This window comes from Tyto alba, unplaced genomic scaffold, assembly GCF_018691265.1.
Source record: "Tyto alba isolate M040663 unplaced genomic scaffold, T.alba_DEE_v4.0 Super-Scaffold_27, whole genome shotgun sequence".
NCBI lineage: Eukaryota > Metazoa > Chordata > Aves > Strigiformes > Tytonidae > Tyto > Tyto alba.
In genome coordinates, this window is record NW_024881301.1 from 33,597,119 (window position 1) to 33,619,781 (window position 22,663).

Below are 22,663 nucleotides of genomic sequence, written 5' to 3' on the forward strand. Positions count from 1 at the left end.
CTCCACCACCCTGTCTTGACCTAGATATCCAACCGGGGACAACCACCGACCGCCTTGTTCGGCCCGACTGCCCGCCAGGACTGACACTGCCGGTGAAGTTCCTGTGACCTCAGGCTTTCGCACCAGAGCAGGAGCAGCTTCCCGACCTGCCCCATCACGTTTCTCTGTGCCCTGCTCCATGTACTAGCAAGAGGAAGAGAAATTTCCTTCTGTGCTTTCACTTTTACCCCTGCAAGTCCTGCTCCAGTCATTTGCCCATCGAAGCACAGATTAATTGTTACCTGGAGGCATCACGCACCACAAAATATCTGCATGCAGCTTGCCTGCACTCCAGAAATTTCCCAGCTTCAGGGATGGGCCATCAATAGCTCAAGAGGGGCAGCATGTCTGGGACTCCAGAAGGTTACTGGGGGAAGGCTTGGACACACTTTCCAATATCCTGTAAACTGGAAGTTCCTCATTTGCTCAGGCAGAGTGGGCTATAGAGAAAAGGTAGGTAGGAGAGGAACATGAGATGGACAGACCATTCCCAGATGCTTTAAGCCACCCACATCACATTCCCCAAGACTTCTGACCCCCTGGGAAACATTTTGTCAACAGTATTTCACCTGCAGATGTTCTCAGGGAAGGAAAATCAGCAAATATCTCCTGCAACACACAGGCTTTTGGACTGGGCAGCCTAGAGGCATGGAGGGCAGGAGCAAACAGGGACAGCGTTGGGGCATCTGTGCTTCCTGGGCCACCAGTTAGCTCATAGCTCTTCATTTTCTTTCTGTTCAAAGCAAGCCAGTGAGAGAGGCAGCAGGTATCACACGTGGGTCAGCTCCACTAGTATCTCCTGACCTTTCCCCATGGCGTCTTCTGGGAGCAAGAGAGGCCTCCACCCCCTGCTCCCCCACACACTGCTGCCCTGAAGGAGCTGAAGAGCAGTGCTGCCATCCTGCCAGTCCCATGGTATCGTGGTGCAACCACCATCAGCACAGCCCTGCCTGGGCCCTGGAGCCCTGCTCTGCCTCCTCCTCCTCCTCATTTATGCTGTGTGGCCCGTAATTCAGTTTACATTTGTTGTGATCTCCTCAAATACAGATTTTGTACAGTGCATTTTCTTGCTATATCATTAAGTAAGATTTTTAAATAAATAAATACTGATTTTTGTTCTTTGTGTGCATTGCACAAACTGAGAAAATAAATGAAATTACGAACAACCTTTTAGTAAGAAGGTTTCTCAATAATTTCACTAAGATGATTTTGAACCTTCAGTAATGCCGTCTTTGAAAAACAAATATAATTATACTTCTAGGATCCTGATTTTAAAAACAGCGAGGTTTTTAATCCATGGTAAATCAGACTGATCTATCATTTGGGTCCATTTGTAAAGCCTGGCAAAGAGACTACATTTCACACTGCCTAGTTTGACATAATGGTCACCTGCTGAATATGGACCTGTTGGTAAAACTAAGTGGTTTAAGTAACAGGAAGAAGAAAGGGGGAAAAAAGCTCAAAAGTGAACTGATCCCAACATTTTTTTGGAAGCGAATCAGTTACCCAATTTTTTGGTAAAAACATAATGTGCCTTGCAGATAGCTTTCAAGAAACCCAGACATTTTCCTCTGGAACTCTTTACAGGAGCGCAGCAGCCCTTTTCTAGCGCAGGCTACTCTTAAAAATCATAGAAAACGGTGTTTTAGGCCACTCCTGGCAAAGGGGGTATTTGCTTGGGAAAGGTGTTATGGAATATAATGCTGCTATATGCACACACTGCCCATTGTTTTATGTCCTCTGCACAACAAATGTAGTCATGCTTTGGGCCTTGCCTTCACCTCTCCCCAGTTCAAAGCACTTATCGCTTTCTTTTTATTTTCCAGTCTCTGAAGATAAAGAGGGCTGTGGAAGCAGAGGTTTTTGGAATCAGCTTGTCCTTCCTGTGCTTTAGAGAGTCCCAGGAGGATGGACCTACCTGGTCTGGAGGTGAGCAGGAATAAGAGTGATGGGATATGTGTACCTGCTGCGCTGAAGAAACAAAGATCGTCACATCATTAGCAACATAAAAAATACAGAAATACACACATGCACAAATATATGCACATGTATGTATTTATATCATAGAATTATAGAATGCCAGGTTGGAAGGGACCTTAAGGATCATCTGGTCCAACCTTTCTTGGCAAAAGCACAGTCTAGACAAGATGACCCAGCACCCTGCCCAGCTGAATCTTAAACATGTCCAGCGCTGGGGCATCCACTTCCCTGGGGAGATTATTCCAGTGGCCGATTGTTACTGTGAAACATTTTCCTCTTGTGTCAGCTGAAGTCTCCGCTGGAGTAATATCTATTTTTCAACCATGTTCACGTATTGATTTTTATAGGTATATGCTTTATATATACGATGATATGTGATTAGGTGGGTAGGTGTATGTGCCGTAAATATATATACACATATGCATTTAATGCAATTACTTTCCTTACACATGACCCTACGGTTTCTAGGCACCTGCATCATAGATGTGCTATATTCTCGCGCGTACATGTGCGCTAAAGTCTTAAGTATGCCGCTGTGCAAGTTTCGGGCCATGTGAGCGACGACACACACACACACACACACACACACGCGCGCGCGCGCGTGCAATACCTACCTGAGCACTCGTGGGTCCCTCCCGGGGTGGCGGCTACCCGCTCCCGGGCCCACCCCCGGCGGCGAGGCGCGGCTGTCCCCGCCCCCGCCAGGGCCGCGCTGCCGCAGCGTGGTGCGGAGCAGCCCGGCCCCCCCCCCCCCCCCCCCCCCCCCCCCCCGCCGCGCTGGCCGGCCGTCGCCCCGCCCCGCCCCGCCCCGCCGCGGCGGTGCCGCCGGGCGCGCAGCCAGCGCGTAGGGGGGGCTACGGCAGGGGCGTCCTGAGCGGCCCCTCTCCCCACGCCGCCCCGTCCGGAGCTCCGCCGCCGCGGGGGAGCGCGGAGGCGGTGGCGGCCGACCTCCCCCTCCCCCCTCCACCCCCCCCCCCAAACCCTCCCCCTTCCGCGGGGGGAGGTGCCCGGCGCGGCGCGGCGCGGGGACCGGCCCGCCGGGGATTGGCTTGGCCGGGTGGGAGCCGAAGGTGGTGGGGGAAGCCATCTGCAGCGCAGGCGATTTCGCCCGCTCTGGGCGGTGGTGGTGGTGGGAGGGTGGCTCTCCCTTGCGGGTGGTTTGTGGTTGGTTTTGTTGTTGTTTTTTTTTTTTTTTTTCCCCTTGCTCCTTTTTTTTTTTTTTTTCACCCCCCCCCCTTTTCGCGGGATCATGGCCACGGCAGCGGGGCCGTGATATCCCCGGGAGCAGCCCCGCTGCTGCAATGCTGCCCGCAGCAGCCCTAGCGAGGGGAGGTGTTTGAGCGGCGGCCGGCGGCCGCGCACCCTCCCCGCGGCACCGCCGCCGCCTTCTCCCTCCCCGCCGGCCCCTGCGCCTACACCGGCGGGAGAGGGCCCTCGCCGCCGGCCTCCCTGCCCGCGAACAGCAAATCCGCCGAGCAGGGCTTTAAATTAACAATAATAATAGCACACGCACACACACACGCACCGCCGCCACGCATAAAGGGAGAGGAGAGCCGCGCACAACATGGCCACTCTGCTGCGGAAAATCGGGCTGATCCGGCTGCACAACCGGGACACGGAGGACCCCAAGCACCACCACCACCACCACCGCAGCAGCAGCAGCCAGCAGGGCTCCTCGCTGAGGGGCAGGGGCAACCAGAAGAACAGCAGCAACAAGCCGCAGCCGCAGGGCCCCCCCGGCGGCGGCGGCGGCTGCAGCAGCAGCAGCAGCAGCAGCAGCAGCGAGAGCAGCCCCGGGGGCCACAAGAACAAGAAGGCGCCGGAGCTCGCCAAGCAGCCCCCGCAGCCGCGCTCGGGAGACGGCAGGGAGAAGCCGCGGGAGGCGGCCCGGGAGCCTGGCGCCGGTAAGGAGGCGGCGCAGCGGCCCGGTCCCGGCTCCGGCCCCGGCCCCGGGTCGGGGTGCGGGTCGGGGCCGGCACCGCTGGTGCCGCTGCCGTCGGGGTCGGGGCCGCTGGCCCCCGCGGGCCGGCAGCAGCACTGCACGCAGGTGCGGACCCGGCGGCTGATGAAGGAGCTGCAGGACATCGCGCGGCTCAGCGACCGCTTCATCTCGGTGGAGCTGGTGGACGAGAGCCTCTTCGACTGGAACGTGAAGCTGCACCAGGTGGACAAGGACTCGGTGCTGTGGCAGGACATGAAGGAGACCAACACGGAGTACATCCTGCTCAACCTCACTTTCCCCGACAACTTCCCCTTCTCGCCGCCCTTCATGAGGGTGCTCAGCCCCCGCCTGGAGAACGGCTACGTCCTCGACGGCGGAGCCATCTGCATGGAGCTGCTCACCCCCCGCGGCTGGTCGAGCGCTTACACCGTCGAGGCCGTCATGAGGCAGTTTGCGGCCAGCTTGGTCAAGGGGCAGGTAGGGGCTCCGTGGGCTCTCGCTCTCGTGGGTGTGGGGGGGTGCACCCGTGTGCGTGTTTGGATGGGAACCCCAAAGGGCAGCGGGTCAGGCCCCACCTGTGGCTGACCTTGGCCAGGCCGGGGTGACAGGTGTGCCCCCCCGAGGACCTGGTGTCACTGGTGGGGAGGAGACAGGGACACACGTGTTCTCCTCCGAGGTCCCTTCTCAGGCAGGTGCAGCAGAGGTACGGGGGCAGCTCGGGAGGGGGAGGGAGGGGAGGGGTCAAGGAGCACGTGTGTCCATGTGTCCGCCTGCACGTCTTTTGTCCTTGGGCTTGGCCCTGCTGCGTGTGGCACCGAGATGTCATGCCCACCACTCCCCGAGGGGCCCCAAAGCAAAAGGGGCTCCAGTGCGGTTTGGGATTCGAGTCCTCCATCTCCTGCCCTTCACCTACTAGTCGGCCATACTTGCTGGTCTCCTGTGCGAAGCGCTGCTGCTGGCGTAGGGCGCGATGCTGGGGCTGCTGCCCCAAGGTCTTTGTCTGGTGCTGTCCTGCGTGGCATCCTTCGGGGGAGCAGGGGAGACCCCTGTGCTCCCGGGTTAGGGGCTTGGTGCCCAGGGCAGAGATGTGGCACCGGCTCACACCTGGAGCTGCTGCCTGAGCTGCTGGCAAAGTTGTACCCGTTTAAAATCTGCCTGTCTCAAAGGAACCAGTAATTTCGGGTATGTACTGCAGTTACAGCAGCTAGATGGTTCCTGCCAGCTTTCCTCTCTGGGAGAGGTGCCTCGTTTCCCTGGCACGGGATCTTGTCTGAGCTGAATCAATGCATTTTGTACTTTTTTTTCTTTTTTTCTTTTTTTCTTTTTTTCTTTTTTTCTTTTTTTCTTTTTTTCTTTTTTTCTTTTTTTCTTTTTTTCTTTTTTTCTTTTTTCTTTTTTTCTTTTTTTTCTTTTTTTTTTCTTTTTTCTTTTTTTCTTTTTTCTTTTTTTCTTTTTTTTCTTTTTTCTTTTTTTTCTTTTTTTCTTTTTTTTTCTTTTTTTCTTTTTTTCTTTTTTCTTTTTTCTTTTTTTCTTTTTTTCTTTTTTTCTTTTTTTCTTTTTTTCTTTTTTTTCTTTTTTTCTTTTTTTCTTTTTTTCTTTTTTTCTTTTTTTCTTTTTTCTTTTTTTCTTTTTTTCTTTTTTTCTTTTTTTCTTTTTTTCTTTTTTTCTTTTTTTCTTTTTTTCTTTTTTTCTTTTTTTCTTTTTTTTCTTTTTTTCTTTTTTTCTTTTTTTCTTTTTTTCTTTTTTTCTTTTTTTCTTTTTTCTTTTTTTCTTTTTTTCTTTTTTTCTTTTTTTCTTTTTTTCTTTTTTTCTTTTTTTCTTTTTTTCTTTTTTTCTTTTTTTCTTTTTTTCTTTTTTTCTTTTTTTCTTTTTTTCTTTTTTTCTTTTTTTCTTTTTTTCTTTTTTTCTTTTTTTCTTTTTTCTTCCTTCCGAATAAACTTAGAAGGAAAGTAGTTCATAAGACATTTTTAATAAATGGGTAAATCTTGAAGGTGGAACTCGTAGCCAGTCTTTCTTTATGGTTATTATAGTGGCAAATATACATGTGGCTGTGGCAGGGTGATTTTCCTGTTCACTTCATGAGTGCCCTTGAACCCAGGGGACATGCACAGCTCCACCTCTGTCAGTAAATGATGCTAAGGAACTTCTTAAATTCATATCTTGGCATGGAGGGGGGGAAAGAGTAAATAATAACATATTTTTCATTTGCTTAAAAATTAGGCTACTCCTGTTTGCCTCCAAGGAGCTACTTGCATGAGCAGAAGTAGATGCTTGGTTTCTCTTAAGACTGAAAATTAATTTTGATTATTTAACAGACTCTTTTGTAAGTGGCTTTTCCTCCTTTTTCTGTTTGATTTGGGCCTACTGCTCCTTTTCTTAATCAGTTGATAATACTTTTCTCTGCACTTCATTTGAAGAGGTCATTTCCTAGGTCACCTTGGGGTATAAAAAACTTCTACCAGGGTAATAATAGTAATAAAAAAGTGCCTTAATTATTGACATTGAGCCTGGGGTATGCTGAAGTTCTGTAGCTACTCTTACCACACCTCACTATTTGTTAACCCATCTCTTTTTATAGAGGTTGTAGTTCTCTTTATTTTAAACAAGGATTTAGAAAAGGACAGTGCTAAATTCTCTCATTTTTTTTTAACAGCATCTTTCTCCAGTATTGGATGTTGAATGTAAAAGGCTTAAATTAAGATTTACTAGGATCATAAAATGTCTCAGTGAAGAAAACCACTAAATTGTTTTATTAGTAATAAATATTAAGCTATCTAATCTGATGATTTTCTTCCCTAAACCACTTAAGAGATTTCCAGAAAGTAGTAGCAGTTTCTGATAACAGAGTATGTTTATATGTGCATCACTAATAAACACATTTAAAATGCAAGAGTTCCAGTAACATTCTTCCAGAAGTTTATGAAGTTAATTACAAGAAAAGAGAATGCAGGTGGGATTAAAAAAAAAAAAAAAGGCAGTAATAAATTGCTGCCAGTAACTTCATAGTTAAATAGTTATAACATTCGCATTTCAATAATTTAAATTTAATTTGTGGGTTACAGAGGTGCAATCCATGATGGGTTGCCAGCTTGTCATCATAGCCGGGCTCCGCATCATGGGAGCTGTGTTTCTGTAATTGCACTCCCCTTGTTATGTAATCCTGACTACATTGCATAATCAGGCTCAAAATACAACCAGCGCTCCCGTACCCCCGTTTCATTTTTCATTTTATAGGCAATCTACTTCTTACTCTTTTTTTTTACAAATGAAAATCCTGCTGCCGAAACGTTGAGAGCCAAGGCAGAGAGCTGCGGATCTGCAGGGCTGGTGTTGGGTAACTCTGGCTGTGCTGTGGGTAGTCTCGGTGCCCGCAAGGAGCCGTCCTGAACAAATAGCGATGGCTTACACCAGGTTAATCGTGTAATTTCTGTCAACAGCCTGCACCCTGCAATAGCATGAAATATTCAGCGCGCTCGCTATTAATCAGAAAGGCTGGGAGGCCGAGGTCCATTCTCTAAGCGCCTCGGAATGACCCTGCATGAGTAAATGGTGGCCGCTGCGAGGCCAAGCGGGAGATGGTGTGCTGCCTGCACCAGTGGGTAAACAGGACCTTCTGGAGAAATGTCGCCAGTTCACAGCGCCATGATGTAGCCTGAAATCGCTGTGAATACTTGTGTCTGTGACGCATCTGGAAGGGCGCCGTTGTGAGTAGACAGGACAGAACCTCCCGCCCGCATACGTTCCTCCTTTTGGCAATTTGAGTGATTGAGCCGAGGTGGGTGTTTTCATTCAATGTTCCTCATCAGTCCCGTTCTGCCAAGCTGACTGTAACGCTGCTGTTCTCTGCTGGTTCTTTGGAGAGAAACGCAGCACTTTGTCAGAGCTAATAGTGACTTATGAACATATATGACTTTGGGTTTTTTGACAGAGTGATCAAAAAGCAGACAATACTAACACTGAAAATGCACTTTCAGGCAGTCAAGATTCTTGACAAATTCAGATTTCTTTTTAATGGATTTCACAGACCCTTTAGCAGAGCAAAAGGAAAATGGAGAGAAGTCATTGTGACATCTCACAGGTGAAGCATTTCACTCAAGAGTTATGTCCATAAGGAGACATAAGTGTGCAACACAGAAATTAAGGGGTAGCACTTTTCTGTTACTTTTCAGCATTGTCCCTGTATGCAGGGAAACCTGGGTCCAGGCTCCCAAACCTGAGCATGTCTCCCAGGGGTTGGATTTTAAAGCAGGGCAGCTGTTTCTCCAAATTTCACCAAGCAGGAACCATACACCTCAGGTGATGTTGCTTGAGAGATGACCTACCTTATGGGAGGATGCATATCCTTGCTTCCTATCACGAATCTAGTTTTAGTATTGCACTTTCAGATATCTTTTCAGATTTTGTTTGGAAAAAAAGTTTGAAATGGAAGAGAGACAATTTCTCTTTGAATGGAACAATTCAACAGTTCCAAACTGCACTTTTTTTTTTTTTTTTTTTTCCCTCCAGTTTTGGAGGGAAAAACGAGTTATTTAACAAACAAGTTGGGGTTTGTTTGGTTGGTTGCTTCAGCTATTCAGCTGAGAAAATCAATTATTCACACAGCTCTAGTCAGTATCTTGAGGGGAATTCTCAGTGCATCAAAGGCCTAAGACTGTTTATCTGTCTGGGATCCAGAATCTTATTTTAAAAAATTTGGTGTTGTCCTTAACTCAACTGTAGCCTTGGTTTTAAGGGGATGACTTTGTACTTGCTTCCTGCAAAGGCAGCTGCTTGCTGGCTCCCATCATCATGGGAGAAAGCTTGGCCCTGCCGAACCAGCGAAATGGCAGCCATGAGCTGCTGCAGAGCTGGGTGTCAGCCAAGGAGGTGGGGTGATGCTAACAAAATAATTTAAATACCAGTTGTTTGTTGTCCTGGAGGCAACTGTTCGACACGCCTGTCTAGGCGAAGCCTCCCATGTCTGTCTGTCTATCCAGGCTGTGGAAGTTGCCTGTTGAGCATTACTCCTTCTTGGCACCACCCCTTGAAAAGGTTTATTGATGATTTAAGAGAGAGATTTAGAAATGCGTGTTACTCTCCACTTCCTGAGAACAGTGCCATTGTCGCGATAATGTCAATAACTGAAGGAAGGAAGCGGGGGAGCCGTGCCAGTCATAGGAAAGTGATGAAGCAGCGGAAGGTTTGTCGTGGCCTTCCCCAAGTAACGCACATGGCTGAGGCCAGTGCCCATGTTTCAGGGATGAGTCATCTTTCTCGTTTGAAAACATGGCGCATGATATGGTCCCAAATGAGAAGGAGCAGACTTTGTCCAAAAGTGGGAAGGGATTTTATGTCCAGTAGACATGTTGTTTCTCACTGGAGAGGAATGATTTGATGCTGATTTGGTGGGAGTTTAAAAGAGGACAAAGCTATGTATGCCAATGTCTAAATAATGCATCAGGAATTTTTTTTTTTTTTTTTTGAGAACTAACACAGCTGCACCTAATGCCTTGAGAACTTTAAAGGACTTAAACTTGCAGTAGTGCTGACCAGTAACTGCCTTGTCCTCCTTTTTATGAGTCCCTTGTTCTCTTCGTGGAGGCTAGGGACAGGACTGCCAGCCAAAGACAGCTGTCAGGTAACTAGTGACTCTGCAGATTATGTCAAGGAAAAAGTTCTTCGTTCTGAGGAAAATAGTCCCTTATTCTTCCAGTAAATAAGAAGGAGCATAACAATTTTGTAAGGACATACTAAATAAGAACTGGGAACCCCCAGTTACGAGTATTCTTGCTGTGGTGGGCTTCTGTATAATGTTTAAATAAAGATCAAAATATAATTTATAATTATAATTTAATTTTCTAGTGGAAAATTTCCTGAATTCAAATTAAAGTTGTTGGTATATAGTACTTTCATCCCTCATACTGTAATGTTAGAAATACTTCAGTGGAATCCCATTAGTTTGCTTAAAGAGGTATGTGCCTTGTATGACTGTTGGACTGATTTATCTTTCCATTTTAAAATATGAGTATCCCAGCTGACTTCTACCAGATTGAAACAGCAGAAATGGGCTTATTTTATGAAAAACAGATGCAGAAGGTAGCTGTTAATCATAGTCTAAATTACTCCCTCTTCATCCTTTGAAGCAAAAGTATAAGTGAGCAGATAGCAGATGGGACTTGTGTGGTGTCCAGGAGGTCAGCAGACTCCAGGTCTTTCAAATAGGTATAGTAGAAATTAATTGCAAATCCATGGGTTTTCATACTCCAGATTCTGGGTTTGAGGACTGTAGCCATGAATAAACCTGCTAATCTCAAAGGCTGCAGTAATTTACAGAGAACACAGTGGTCTTTGAATTATTTGGTTGGATCCATTGTATTGTATTAGAACCTTAAAAAATAAAACCGCTTCATTTTTGCTTTCAATTAGTTGCCTGTGCAAATGGTGCCAGTTGTCATCAAGGGAAGAAATGTTGCTTTGGGTCCATGGTTGAAAAACACATCAACTCATATACAAAGAGGACAGCAGAGACAAAGAAGGTATTATGGGGCTTGTTCCCCATTAAAAAGTATAAATTCTGGTCCAAAGAGGTAACAGAATATTGTTTAGCTACAGAGGAAAATCAGGTGTGTTTGCCTTCTACGTTTTTTCTGTCATTGCAATTGAGAAACCTAGGATTTTCAAGCTGAAGTGGGAGCATATATATTTGCTATGTTGAGATGCTGGAACTGATGAATGGGCTGGAAAAAATATTGTTCATGTGTACTCTTGATATATTGCTGTTCTGACTATCCACTATTATTATGCAAATATATTCTACTGAGAGGAAAGAAGACACAGGGATTTCAACTCATCGAAGTAGGAGGCTGTTTTAATTCTTTTAAAAAGCAGGGGGAACATAATCTCCATTTTACCTCTTCAGAGCATGAAAATGAACATTTTTAAATACTTTCAGCTATTATCCTTACTGTTAAAATAGTCATCAATTAAGTTAAATCACTAAATTGAAACAAACTGCTTATTTTAAAACATGCTTTTATGGCAGGTAGAACTAATTCTTCCTGGCAATGCTTGGCTGGTCTCCTAAATAAGAATTTAAAAGAATTGTCACTTTGGATCATAAGAAAATAAAATTTGCTCAAAAGAGCAAGATTCTTCTTCCCTGGATTATAAAAGAAGTCCTCATTTTCTTCAGTGAAAGTGTTCAGATAGAAAGAACTGTGTAGCATTTGGGTGTCTCATCAGATACTTTGTTGAAGAGTTATATGTTTTCAAATGTAGAAAGCCTAGTTCTGAGGGGTAACATTGTGTCCTCCTCCTGGAGGAGTAACCTAAATAACTCACTTTCTATTGTGAGGAAGATTTACTCTTCCTTATCCGGGCTAGCTTCAAAAAAGGGCCCATTTCCTAACATCTACACAATGACCAGGGATTTGCATGCATGACCAGAGACTTCCAGATCGAAGATTTGTAACTCCACAGTAACTCTTGTCCTCGTATCGTGGGAGTCTTATTGCCAGGTGTGATCCAAGGCATGTCCCTCGAGTGGGCATTGCTCTCACAGAGTGGGACATTGGTTAAGTAATGTATTAGCTGTGTTTCTTTTTCCCATCTAAGCTCCTCTGGGCTGATGAGAGTCAGTGAAGATCTCTTCTTTTCCTTGACGTATCCAGTCCTTCACATGCAGTTTCCATTTTACAAGTTACCTTTTCCTGTAACTGTCAAAAAAGGTACTGCTGACATTAGATGGAAGGATTGCCAGGTGCAATTACTTCACAGCTAAATGGGGAGAACTTCAGGGGCTACGGTGATCATGCTATCTGAATGGCTCATGTTAAATCTGATGTGGATGGGTGTCCAGTTGTCTTGCTTGTAAGTGGAATTCCAGGTTTCTGTTGAATATCATCCTGTTTCTGAAAAGCGTGTGGCTTGGGGCTAATCTGAATCATACTGCACAGAGTCATTTCTAGAGGGTGCTGAGCACTCCACAGTGTTGGTCTTTAACTCCGCCTGGAACCAGCGGTAACTGAGTAGATCCTGGAAGTTGTAGGACAAGATGCAGGGGAAGAGCATGGTGCTGTTATCATGGCAGTGAAACCAGCACTGCATTGGGAATTGAAAGAGTGTAAGCTAGGGAGAAGCATAGGTTTGCTTTGATGAAAATGAATTTGCAGTCCCTGTTGGTCTGCACAAAACAGGTAAGTGGGCACCACGCTTAAGACATTCAGGTGATTCCTCTTCTGAAACAGGACCAAGATGCCAATTTGATTTGCCCCATTCCAGTTAAAAGTCAAAATGAGGGGTGTTACATCAAGTGTGCCTGTCCTCAGCTGTGTGTGGCAGAGTCTGGGCAAATGCAGAGTCTGTCCTTGGAAAATGTCTTTTTATCTGCTTCATGATTTTGTGCATGTTGTTAAAATCGATAATCCTCATTGATTCAATCCTCTTCTGCACAAGCTCTCCAAAACGCCGTGAACTTCTGCAGTGACTCCTAGATAGAGTTACAAGTCAGTCACAATCCCAAATCTGCATTCAAAGATGAGTGAAAATAAACCTGAGGAAGGCAGAGTAAGCCTGCATTATGAAATGGCCTGGAGCTCAGATGCTTCTCATAGTCAGGCTTTACGAGCTATGGAATGACTAGGTATTTCTCCTGTTTCTAGGTTTGTATTACAAATGGTAACAAACCCCCAGCTGCAGTGAGAAGTGTAGGGCTTATTTCCATAATACGTGTCTATAAAAAATGCTAAAGCATCACAAAGCAGAGGAAATTGATGTTACAAATTTTTTAAAATTTCCACTAATTTCTGTAAATTTGACAAGATTACTTCTATTAAAATATACCTAGTATTGAAGTGTTCTATAATTACTGGGGAGAGGAGAATATTTCAAGTTAGAGCACTTAGGCTGAGGAGAAGTGATCCGAGTTTAGCTTCTAGATTTTGCCACTGACTTCAGGTACAGTCATGGGCAAGTCAAATAACTTCACTGTATTTCTCTTTCCCACCTGTGAAGTACATGTAATCCTCTTTCCAAAGGTCATTTGAGGATACATACTTCAAGTACTCAGAAGAGGGGGCTTTATGAGTAGACGTCCCTGTGCCTCAGTATGAAACAAATCATAGTCAAGAGATTGACACATTTGTATAAAGAGCTGGAGAAAAAGTGCATCAGTTTGTGACTCTAATCCTACCGAATTTGGTCTTAACTCAATTAAATGTTCCCAAAGGTAGTATGCTTTTTACTGCTTTTTCTTTTTTTCAGTATCGTGAAACTTAGGGAAATGTGGAGATGTACATTGTTAACTGGGTTGTTGCTCCTTTGTCTTTACCAGTCATAAAGGATGGTTTGCTTTGCTTTGCTTGGGTTTACACCCATGACTGTGTTTAACTTGGGTGGTTTCAGGTTCCTGATGTGGAGGGCCTGTGGGCTGATGCAAAGAAAGGCTGTCGTACTTCCAGCCTTTTCACCTGGACATGCCCTCTGTAACTCTGCTGGTACCTGATTCCACAGAGAGGTGGTCCAGGGAGCTCAGCAGAAGACTAAAAGAGGAAACATCCTTTTGTCATCTAGACTAGCAGGTGCCCGTTTGACGGCAGGGGACAGGGACCATCTTTTTTGAAAGAAGTCCACCATGTTGTGAGACAGCAGCTTCAGCCCTGGAAATGCTAGAGGCACTTTCCAAGAATGTGGTCAGCTGCTAAAATTTTCTTGTTCTTTTGCCAACACAGAGTTTGTCCCACCCGTAAAATGCAGGAAGGGAGTTTCTTAACCCTCATCAGTACTGAAATCGTGCTGCTGATTCTGTGCTGACTTTAGGGAAAAGTGAGGAAGAGCAGTGCAGTGCTCTGTAGCTGTTAAACAGGGATTGGGACTGCAAGTGTTCATCTCAATTCAGAGCTACATGCAGCAGGCTGCACACAGATGAGCGAGCGTTAATAATTACTCAGCTGGAACTCAGATTTCTTTTTTCCTGGACAAAGAACAGTCGCACTCCCAGAAGGAGCAATTTATAGGATGCTTTAAAGCTGGAACTTGCTGAGTTTTCACTTCTTTGTATGGATTATTCTTAAAAAGGAGACCAAAAAAGGTGTGGAAATACTGCTTCAGAAATTACACATTTGCAGGAAAACATCCCATTTTTAATTCACTTATGTTGCAACATTAACAATATTTGTCTGCATCATTTTATATACTGCTTTGTTTTAGCGATAGCTAATAATTATATATAGTGCAATATAAATTGTGTGCAGTTTTTGAGACATGATTAACTGTGCCTCATCAGTACTCGAAGGAAACAAATTATAAACCATGTAATTGAGAGGAGAGACTCTGTGTATTGCATTCTAACAGTGATGTTGTGACACATTGCAATCATTGCACTGAAAGCATGACAGTAGCTCAGTTTAGCATTGTTCTACTTTTGAATGCTTCTCTAAAGCCAGTGGAAATATTTTTCTCTGAAAACTCATTTAAATATTCTCAAATAAGACTGGTCCACACTTAAGCACTGTATTGCTCTGTTACTTATCAGAAAAGATTTGAGTATGTTTGCAAAGCACACAGCTTTGAACAGTTGAGGCCCAAAGCCATTAGTCGCTGGTATATTTGTGGAACATGTTACATACTGAAGATTCATAGTGTGCTCCAGCTCTTATAAAATCCACAGTTTTTGCATCATCCATGGAGAAGCCTGGGACAACAGACTTGGAAAATGGATGTATCCTTGTGGGACGCCTTTCTGTCCCTGGAGGCATCACCACAGAAGCAGTGTGTGGCACAGTGACTTCATACAGTCTTTTGTGTACCTATCTAACCCTTTGCTTGTTTTCCACCTCTTGACATTTACCTAGAAGTGGTAAATACTGGCTTAAATGATTTAGCCCCATGTGCGGAAGGCGAGTGTGATTTGCCCTTGGAAGACCAACCTTGAGTTATTTGCATATCCAGGATTAATGAAAGGAATGTAGGGCTGAGGAGTTTGCCTTAAGACCAGTGCTAACAACATGAAGGCTTGCCAGCTTCTGAGTCTGTTGGCTGTATACTGCTTGCAATGAATACAACTTTTTGTTAACCAGTCCAGGAAAAAATAAAAATCAGGATGTGCCTGAAGGGTTTGCTATGGCATCTCAGAGTTGTGTAGCACAGGGGCTTACACTCTGTCCAGGGTAACCTCAGTCCTGTAAGGGCTGATGACTGTGTGCAATAAATCTCTGAAAATTTGAGACCTTGTAACCCAGGGACTTGCATCAGGAGAAGACTGAGAACAACCTTGAAGGATTTGCAACCTGGCTAAGCAGTGCCACAGCTGACCTGTGTTGACAGTTCAGCTCCAAGTATCTAAGTTGGACTTAGAGACCTCCATAGGTCCTTTCCAGCCAGCACTTTGGTGATCCTGTGAAAGACCCTCCACCATTATGTAGTCCTGTCCTTCCAAGTAGTGCCAAAAGTGATACAGCATGGAAGCACACCTGATGCTTTGTGCTATGTCCAAACTGTTGGATTTTGGTCTGGGAGCTACTATAGTTGGTTTGAGGAGAGATAAATCCCTTCATTGCTGCTGAAGAAATCCCCTAGTGGCCATCCTGATTCTGGAAATGCCAGAAAAAATGTCAGGACTGTTTTTCATGACACACAGGCCAGACATGGGCAGATACATGACTGTGGTGGGATTACAGGGATATAGAGCTTCAGGTTTCATATTTGGTCTCTCTACAGGACTTAAATCTGTCTTTGGACCACTTCATGATATGTTGTTGTTGAGGAAGAAGAGATATGGCACACTGCTGGTAATGATACTGAAGGACTTTAAGGAGCTACTAGATGCTGAGTATTTTTGAGGCTGCTCTTCACTGTCACATAGTGTTCTCAATGGGAGGATATGCTGGTGTGTTCATGATTGTGGAAGAACGTGGAGACTACTGCATCATCACTGGGAAGTAGAAAAGCACCCAGCTTTGCCAAATCATGTGTGAGATTTACCTCAGGTCTTTTGGTGAATGTGGCGGGAGAGAGCGGTCCCTAGGTATGGCCAGGGTCCTGAGAAGGCTACCCACAGCAGAGCGTGCTCCAGGCGGTCTTTCTCCTAGCAGTTCTCAGAGTTATAGACTGGATCTTTATCAGCTGTTTGTTCAGACTCATTAGTCTGGGCAAAGAGTAGATGTGTGGCATGCAACTGCTCACCATGCCGCACAAACTGGGCGCAGCAGGAATGCGAGTGAGCGAGGAGGCCAAGTGCAGCTTGTGTCCCCTTGCATTTCAGCATGGCTCGGTAAACCAGCTGAGTACTGTGGCATTACTTTCACCTTTCATATATTTCTAGCTTGTTAAAATTATATCTGGATAAGGATTGAAGTCACAGCAGATGGAAAATTCTGAAATGTTCTCTCCAACTCTTTATTTTAATTAGGTTTGCAGTTATCCCTTTATGAAAAGCACTCTGTGAGTGTCTGAAAGTATTGCAAGTATTTAAATAAGCTCCTGGTGCGACTTCTCAGAGCTAGAGTCGACATTAATATCTTTATGGAAGGCTCTCTTGGGTTTTCTATGTTGTGTTTAATCTTTTGTGGAATGTTTTGATCTTGTTCAATATAGGCTTGATATCTTTTCTTGATTTGGTGCTGGATACATCAAAACACTGGCCGTGCAAATGACTATATTCCTTACCATGGCGGTAGTGACAAGTGTGGTTTAGAGGCTGGTCAAAATGCAGTCGTGTGCAATTGAGCTGTGGCCAGCACTGTGTTTACATACTGTATTTACCATATTTACAGAATGCAGCAGCTCATAGTCTCCTGACCACAGTTAAAATGACTGCATGTTTAAGTAGCAGTCTGAAAATAAACTGTAATCACAGCTGGTAATTGTGCCTGTTAAAACGTTTGATACTTTCTTTTGTAATTGTGTCCAAAATGCCATTTTTTTGTTAAAGCTGGGAAGAGTTTCGTGTGAATGGCAAAAAGCTAAAAATCATTAAGACAGTAGATACCACTTGAGTATAGACTCAAAAGCATCTGAACTGAGTTGACTGAAATTCCACCCTTTTTTCTTTTTACCTCAGGTTTACATGAGGCACCAAAAAGGGAAACTTTCAGTTCATGAGGTTAAATTTTATCCAAATTATAAACAGCTGGCGGGATATTGGTTAATAAGAGACAGTGCTAACCATGCCACCCATAGTTTCTGTATAAACATAGAAATACATTGAATACAATGGGGTAGAATTAGCTGGTCTTTGATGATGCAGTTTGCATACAACCTGCATATGGTACCAGAATGCGTTTTAGAAGTGGATTTAATGATCCATTACATTAATAGCAAAGAAATGCGAGAATAAACTCATGGAACAGTTCTCATTTCATCTGCTGTGGCTCCAGTACCATTTTAGATGATGTGGTGTTATTCACTGTGTTACTGCAACACCAAAGAATTCTTACTTTCCTTGTTTAAAAGCAGAACATAGCTGACTGAACTTGAGCAATAGCTGGTCTCAATGCAAAGATCCTATTTCTAAGTACAGATTAGTATTAATACTTTAATAAAGCTTGGGAAGACATGGATCATACTGTGCTACGTGCTATGCACACAATTCAGAAAGGTATCAAAGCCTTAAATGGTGAAAAATAGTATCTATAAGACAATAGATGGCAAATGGACCTAAACCAGAAATAAAGTAGTAGAGTAAGTTTATATTTACTTTAAAAAGTATTTGATGGTGAGATGTTGAGGATAGCATTTCCTGTGCTGATTGCATCTTCTGTTGCACTTTGCTTTATCCTTTCCTGTGTTTCTCTAAGTATGTTTCCAACAAAAGCTCAGATTAGGAAGAAAATACAAAACATGTTTTGTAACAGCAAACATACTTCTGCAGGATATGTAAGATAATGCATCAATGAGATTTTAAACATGTGTTATCCAGTTTTATTTAATGATTCCTTTTGTCACAACTAAAAAGGAACATTTTCTAAGAAAATTTATTAGCAGGGTTAAATTGAGTATCATTCAGATCATTCCTATTTGGGAAATATTAATTACCCAATTAGTATGGGGATGGGGAAGGTGTCTCGCTGGTTAGACTCTCAGTCAAGGGGTATTTAAAGAGAAAATACATTGCTAGTCTGTAAATGGTAACTAGGGAGAGAGGTGAGGAAAAGCACTGAAAGGTAAAATAGCTACTTTTTGTGCAAATCAAATGGGTATAAATTGGCTGTGAATAAATTGAGGTGGGAATTAGAAGCTGTTCCTAATCTTTAGTTATGATAGGCTCTGAAGAAATCAAACCACACAAAAACAATGACTTATTAAAAAAAGAGTAGGAAACAGCTTTTTTATCTCATGTGTCTGTAGTTTTGTTATAATAGCAGTGGCGCTGAGCGTATCTGTGCAAAATTGTGACAGCTTTCTAGAACAAAACGATTTGTCCACACTGCAGATTTAATTTTACTCATTTTAGCCTGTAAAAATAATTTTGATACTCTGAGGACAGAGTTTGTTTTCTTTTTTCCTTTTTTTCCCTCCATATACCTGATTTATTTTCTCAGTATTATTTGTTGCATGTGATTACAAATGACAATTTTTTTTTAAATTACAAATTGACAGTAAAAGATTCAGCCAGGTGCATCATTTTGAGAAAAAAAATTGAAGAAATGAGAATGTACTAATTTGATTCTTAGTAATTGTGACACTGTAATATGGTATCTGCTTATCAAATACCATTTATTCCAAAAAAGGTTTTCAATGCAGTCTACCAAGCAGTTACTAAAATTATTAGACTTGTGACTTTAGTAAACTTCTATTTTGTGACAAATCCAATAGGCGTAAAAACTTTAAAGGGTATTATTGCTGTAAAATGGGATGAATCTGCAGCTATATTTCTTTCTTGTGTCTCTTAGTAGATAATTGACATGGATCAATGTGAAAAATAAGGTAAGCTATTAATATCTCAGTAAATGTCTCTGTTGCCAAACAAGGATTTGAAATTTTATACTGCCATGCATTTAGAGGTAATATTTAATGGCAAAGTAACAAAGATGCAATATGTTGAATGTGTATAATTTAATTTATTATCAAACTTGTCATGAAAGGGTAATAAACAAAGCAGAATTTTTTATGTAGGTTGGAAGCAAGTTGGTTTTAAGGTGCCTTCTGCCTTCAGGAAATGCCATAGCTATTAATTTTTCATGGGTCAGATTATAAAAAGAGTGGAGTGTGTTTTGTGGGATGGATGTAATTTTTAGTGACGCTTTGCATTGGCAATGGGCTGTGGGGGGTGAGATACGGGTAGCCCTGGGACGTAGCACACAGAAACACTCCGCTTTTATGATGGTTCTCCAGGGTTGTTGACTCCGTGATACTCATACCTTGGACTATATTAGGACCGTGGCATCAAAACTGGTTTGAAACCTCTTTCCATCTCCTCAGCCCCAAGCTGCTACCTTGGCACCACTTGCAGCAGCCTGTCTCCTTCTCCACCCACAGCCACTGGCCCTGGGGGACCAGAGAGTGTTGAGGGGGGGACACTGGGGTTGAAGGGGGTTGCTGGGGACCCTCTCCTCTCCTGCAGCTGAAAAGGGCTGCGAGGGGTGCTCACAAAACCCACCTGTCCCCAGGAGCCGGTGGGAAGAGCTGTGCTGAGGCGCCGTGTCTGTGGCATGTTGGTGTGCTCCTTGCAGTCTGTGTCTGCTTGGGGGCTGCACCCCTGACCATAAGGGGGGGACATGAGGGTCTGCACACCACATGCTTCATGGTGGAGGTCCCTTCGTTGGTTTGCAGAGCTCCCTGCACAGCAGAGAGGGAGGCGAGCTGTGTGTTGTGGCTACAGCAGCAGCCACTGGTTGCTGGGAAGAAATAGCCAGGCAGATGTCTTTTTTTTTTTTTTTTTTTTTTTTGCTTTACTACATATAATTTTAGTCATCTCTAATACTGCATTTGTCTGCCCCAGTTTGGAAACCCTGCTTTCTGGTACCCGTAAGTGAATGCCACTTGGCCTGATGCATTGAAAAGTTGAGCTGTGGTTTCCAGCTGCGCGTTCACATGTTTAATGACAGTTTTCTTTTTTGTTTGGTGCAGGGCCGTATCTGCAGAAAAGCTGGCAAATCAAAAAAGTCATTCAGTCGAAAGGAAGCTGAAGCAACATTTAAGAGTTTGGTGAAGACCCATGAAAAATATGGGTGGGTCACCCCACCCGTCTCTGATGGCTGATGTTAGCAACCTGCACTTGACAAAAATGCTGAACAAAAGTACTGTGACGTCTCCTCAGTGCTGTACGCCATCCATCCTTTTCTACTTCAGCTTCAATTACATACCATGAATGTCAAGGAGACATCTAAGTTATTTATGAACAGATGTGTTTACAGAGGGAGAGAAAAAAAAATGCTGTGTAGGATTACATTTCAAGACTGGAGAATGGTCATCATTGAAGTCACTTGAACGGATGCTGAGATTGCGTCATTTGCCCCCATACAGCCCACATTGTCTTCAGCTTCTTTCCATGACAGCAGCACCAAACAGCAGTACTGGAAAGTTTATCCATTACTGCTCAGTTCATTTAAATGTAAATGAAACAGTTAATATTTAATAGGGAAGCAGTGCATTGCAGGTACATGTTTGCTGTGCTGTTTATCTTTGTCTCCTAGCAGGTCAACATAACTTGAAGATTTGTCTTTATGTGGAACTGTGGTCTGCTGTGACTAAATTTAGACCTCATTTGTGCTCTATATATGACCTTTAATTCATAAATGAAACCAGAATTAAAATGCTGAAAGGTCCTAGTGTTGAAAAATTAAGTGGAATCACCCAAATGGTTACAATGTGCTATCTATGCTGATATTGTGATGTGCTATTTGGAAATAAACCCAGTACAGTTAGCTGAAGGTTAGGTGGTTTTTTTAAACTCATCCACACCAGGGCTTAGAGTGGTTGGTTGGTGGTAGCAGAACCATTATTACCCTGCTGGTACCTTCTGCAGTAGCATGTGGCCTGTCAATTCTTCAAAATGGCAAAACAAATGAATGGAAATGGACAAAGCAACCTTAAAAAATTATCTGCTTAATTTTTAAATGATATGCCAGTAACAGAGTAAAAGTTTTCAAGGCAAATGGAACATGGTTTATAAGATGATTTGCATGACTGGAGTTTTCTTTTTTCTTCTCACTCAATAGACATTGTATGTACTTAGAGCCCAATATTGGAGAAAACCCACTGATGTATATAAATGTCCTATTATTTAATCATTAAGATTTAAGTTTTCTGGTAAACAAATTGAAAAAAACTTTCCAAGGGACTCCATAAAAGCTGAAGGTAATGTTTAGAATGGTATAAGAAAAATATTAAAAAAAACGCGGATTCTGAATGGAAAATCGTATGGGACACATGCTGAATAAAATCACCAGTATCGTTTCTGTTGCCTTGGGAATTCAATCTTTTTGGCCAACTTCTGTATTCAAATGACTTTTCTACTGTGAAATTCTAGGCACCTTATAGATACATCTGTTGTGGAGATACTTTAATTGAAAGCAGGACATGGATTATGAGACTAATTTGGAGGGGGGGAAAAGGTATGTGTTTGAAAATGCTTTCCATTCTATGGCTAACACAAGACCAAATCAAAATGGTTAAGTAGTTTCTGTATTAACAGTAACAATGGACACCTTACAGAGAGTTTTGGGATTTGGAGTTTGATTTAAAACTACACACAGTGGAGAAGAGCAAAAGAGTAATGAAGGACAGAGGAGTTCAAATGCAAGTAAAGAAGCAGCACAGCAGATATTTGTGCAAAAACACTGCTCAGTTTACCTGTAGATGCTTTGCCAGTGTAGCTGTTTGTCAGCTAGCTAGGGAGAAAAATAATCAAAGCTTTCACCAAAATGGTTGTGCAGGTCAGAGCCACTCAGTTTTGTGGACATGGCTGGTTTCTTAACACTTCTCATCTCTACCAGTATATATACTTTTTCGCTCAAACTGTGTATCAGTTCTGTGCATCCAGCATCAGAATGTGTCTTTTGAGTGAGGAATAACACTTCAAATAATTTATTTACTCAGTTTTATAAACATTTTCTTGCTATCAGTTGTGAAAGAGGAAACTAGTACGATTAGTTAGACTTCAAATAATTTGCAATCCCTAGTGGGACTCCCTGAGAACATAGAGAGGGATCTAGCACCAGAAAGCATAAGGTTTATTATTTCCCTTTGGAAAAGCTTTTCCCTCATCAGCACAGTAAAATTATATTAAAAGCAGTGTGAAGGAATGGTAACTCTTTGGGGGGCATTATTTCTTCCTCTGCTGTTTTTTAACCTGCCTCTTTTTTCTGTCAGTGGGTTATTTTAAAACTTCCTTAGAACCATAATCTTTAATATTTAATTAAAAGGGATAGCTAAAAGGCACGTAGTGGGTGGATTGCTACCACTTCCCTCAAACCTACTTATTCTGTATCTTCTTAAGTGTGCTTTAAATAGTTATAGCAAATATCGTCGCTAAAAATCACAGTTGCTTTCTGGCTCTAGGAGGTTCTCCGTATCACTCAGAGTCTTAGAGAAGTAGGAGAGGCAAATCAAAAAATCTGGAGTGCTTTGAAGCTGTCAGAAGGGGAGCAGAGCATTTGTGATAAGCTGCAGCAACAAATCGTGCAAGGAAGAAAGAGGGAAAGTACACTGTGTGAACTAGGGCAGGATGAAGTTCCTGCTGCACCAAAAATAAGACTGCTCCTATTGAAGAGACGACGGCTTATA

At 43.4% G+C, this 22,663-nt stretch overlaps 1 protein-coding gene across 1 annotated transcript; it reads left to right on the forward strand.

Annotated features, from left to right (window-relative positions):
• The first annotated feature begins 2,825 nt into the window (after positions 1-2,825).
• UBE2QL1 (ubiquitin conjugating enzyme E2 Q family like 1) lies at positions 2,826-21,334 on the forward strand. Its single transcript, XM_032988335.2, has 2 exons — positions 2,826-4,438; positions 20,006-21,334. The coding sequence occupies exons 1-2, from the start codon at positions 3,584-3,586 to the stop codon at positions 20,135-20,137; spliced, it is 987 nt and encodes a 328-aa protein (XP_032844226.2). The 5' UTR covers positions 2,826-3,583; the 3' UTR covers positions 20,138-21,334.
• Positions 21,335-22,663: the final 1,329 nt, after the last annotated feature.

Excerpts from the sequence above, each read along its gene's own strand:
- UBE2QL1 (XM_032988335.2), top strand. The coding sequence starts at position 3,584 with ATGGCCACTCTGCTGCGGAAAATCGGGCTGATCCGGCTGCACAACCGG. Across the intron at positions 4,439-20,005 it reads CCAGCTTGGTCAAGGGGCAG|GGCCGTATCTGCAGAAAAGC; the intron begins GTAGGGGCTCCG and ends TGTTTGGTGCAG.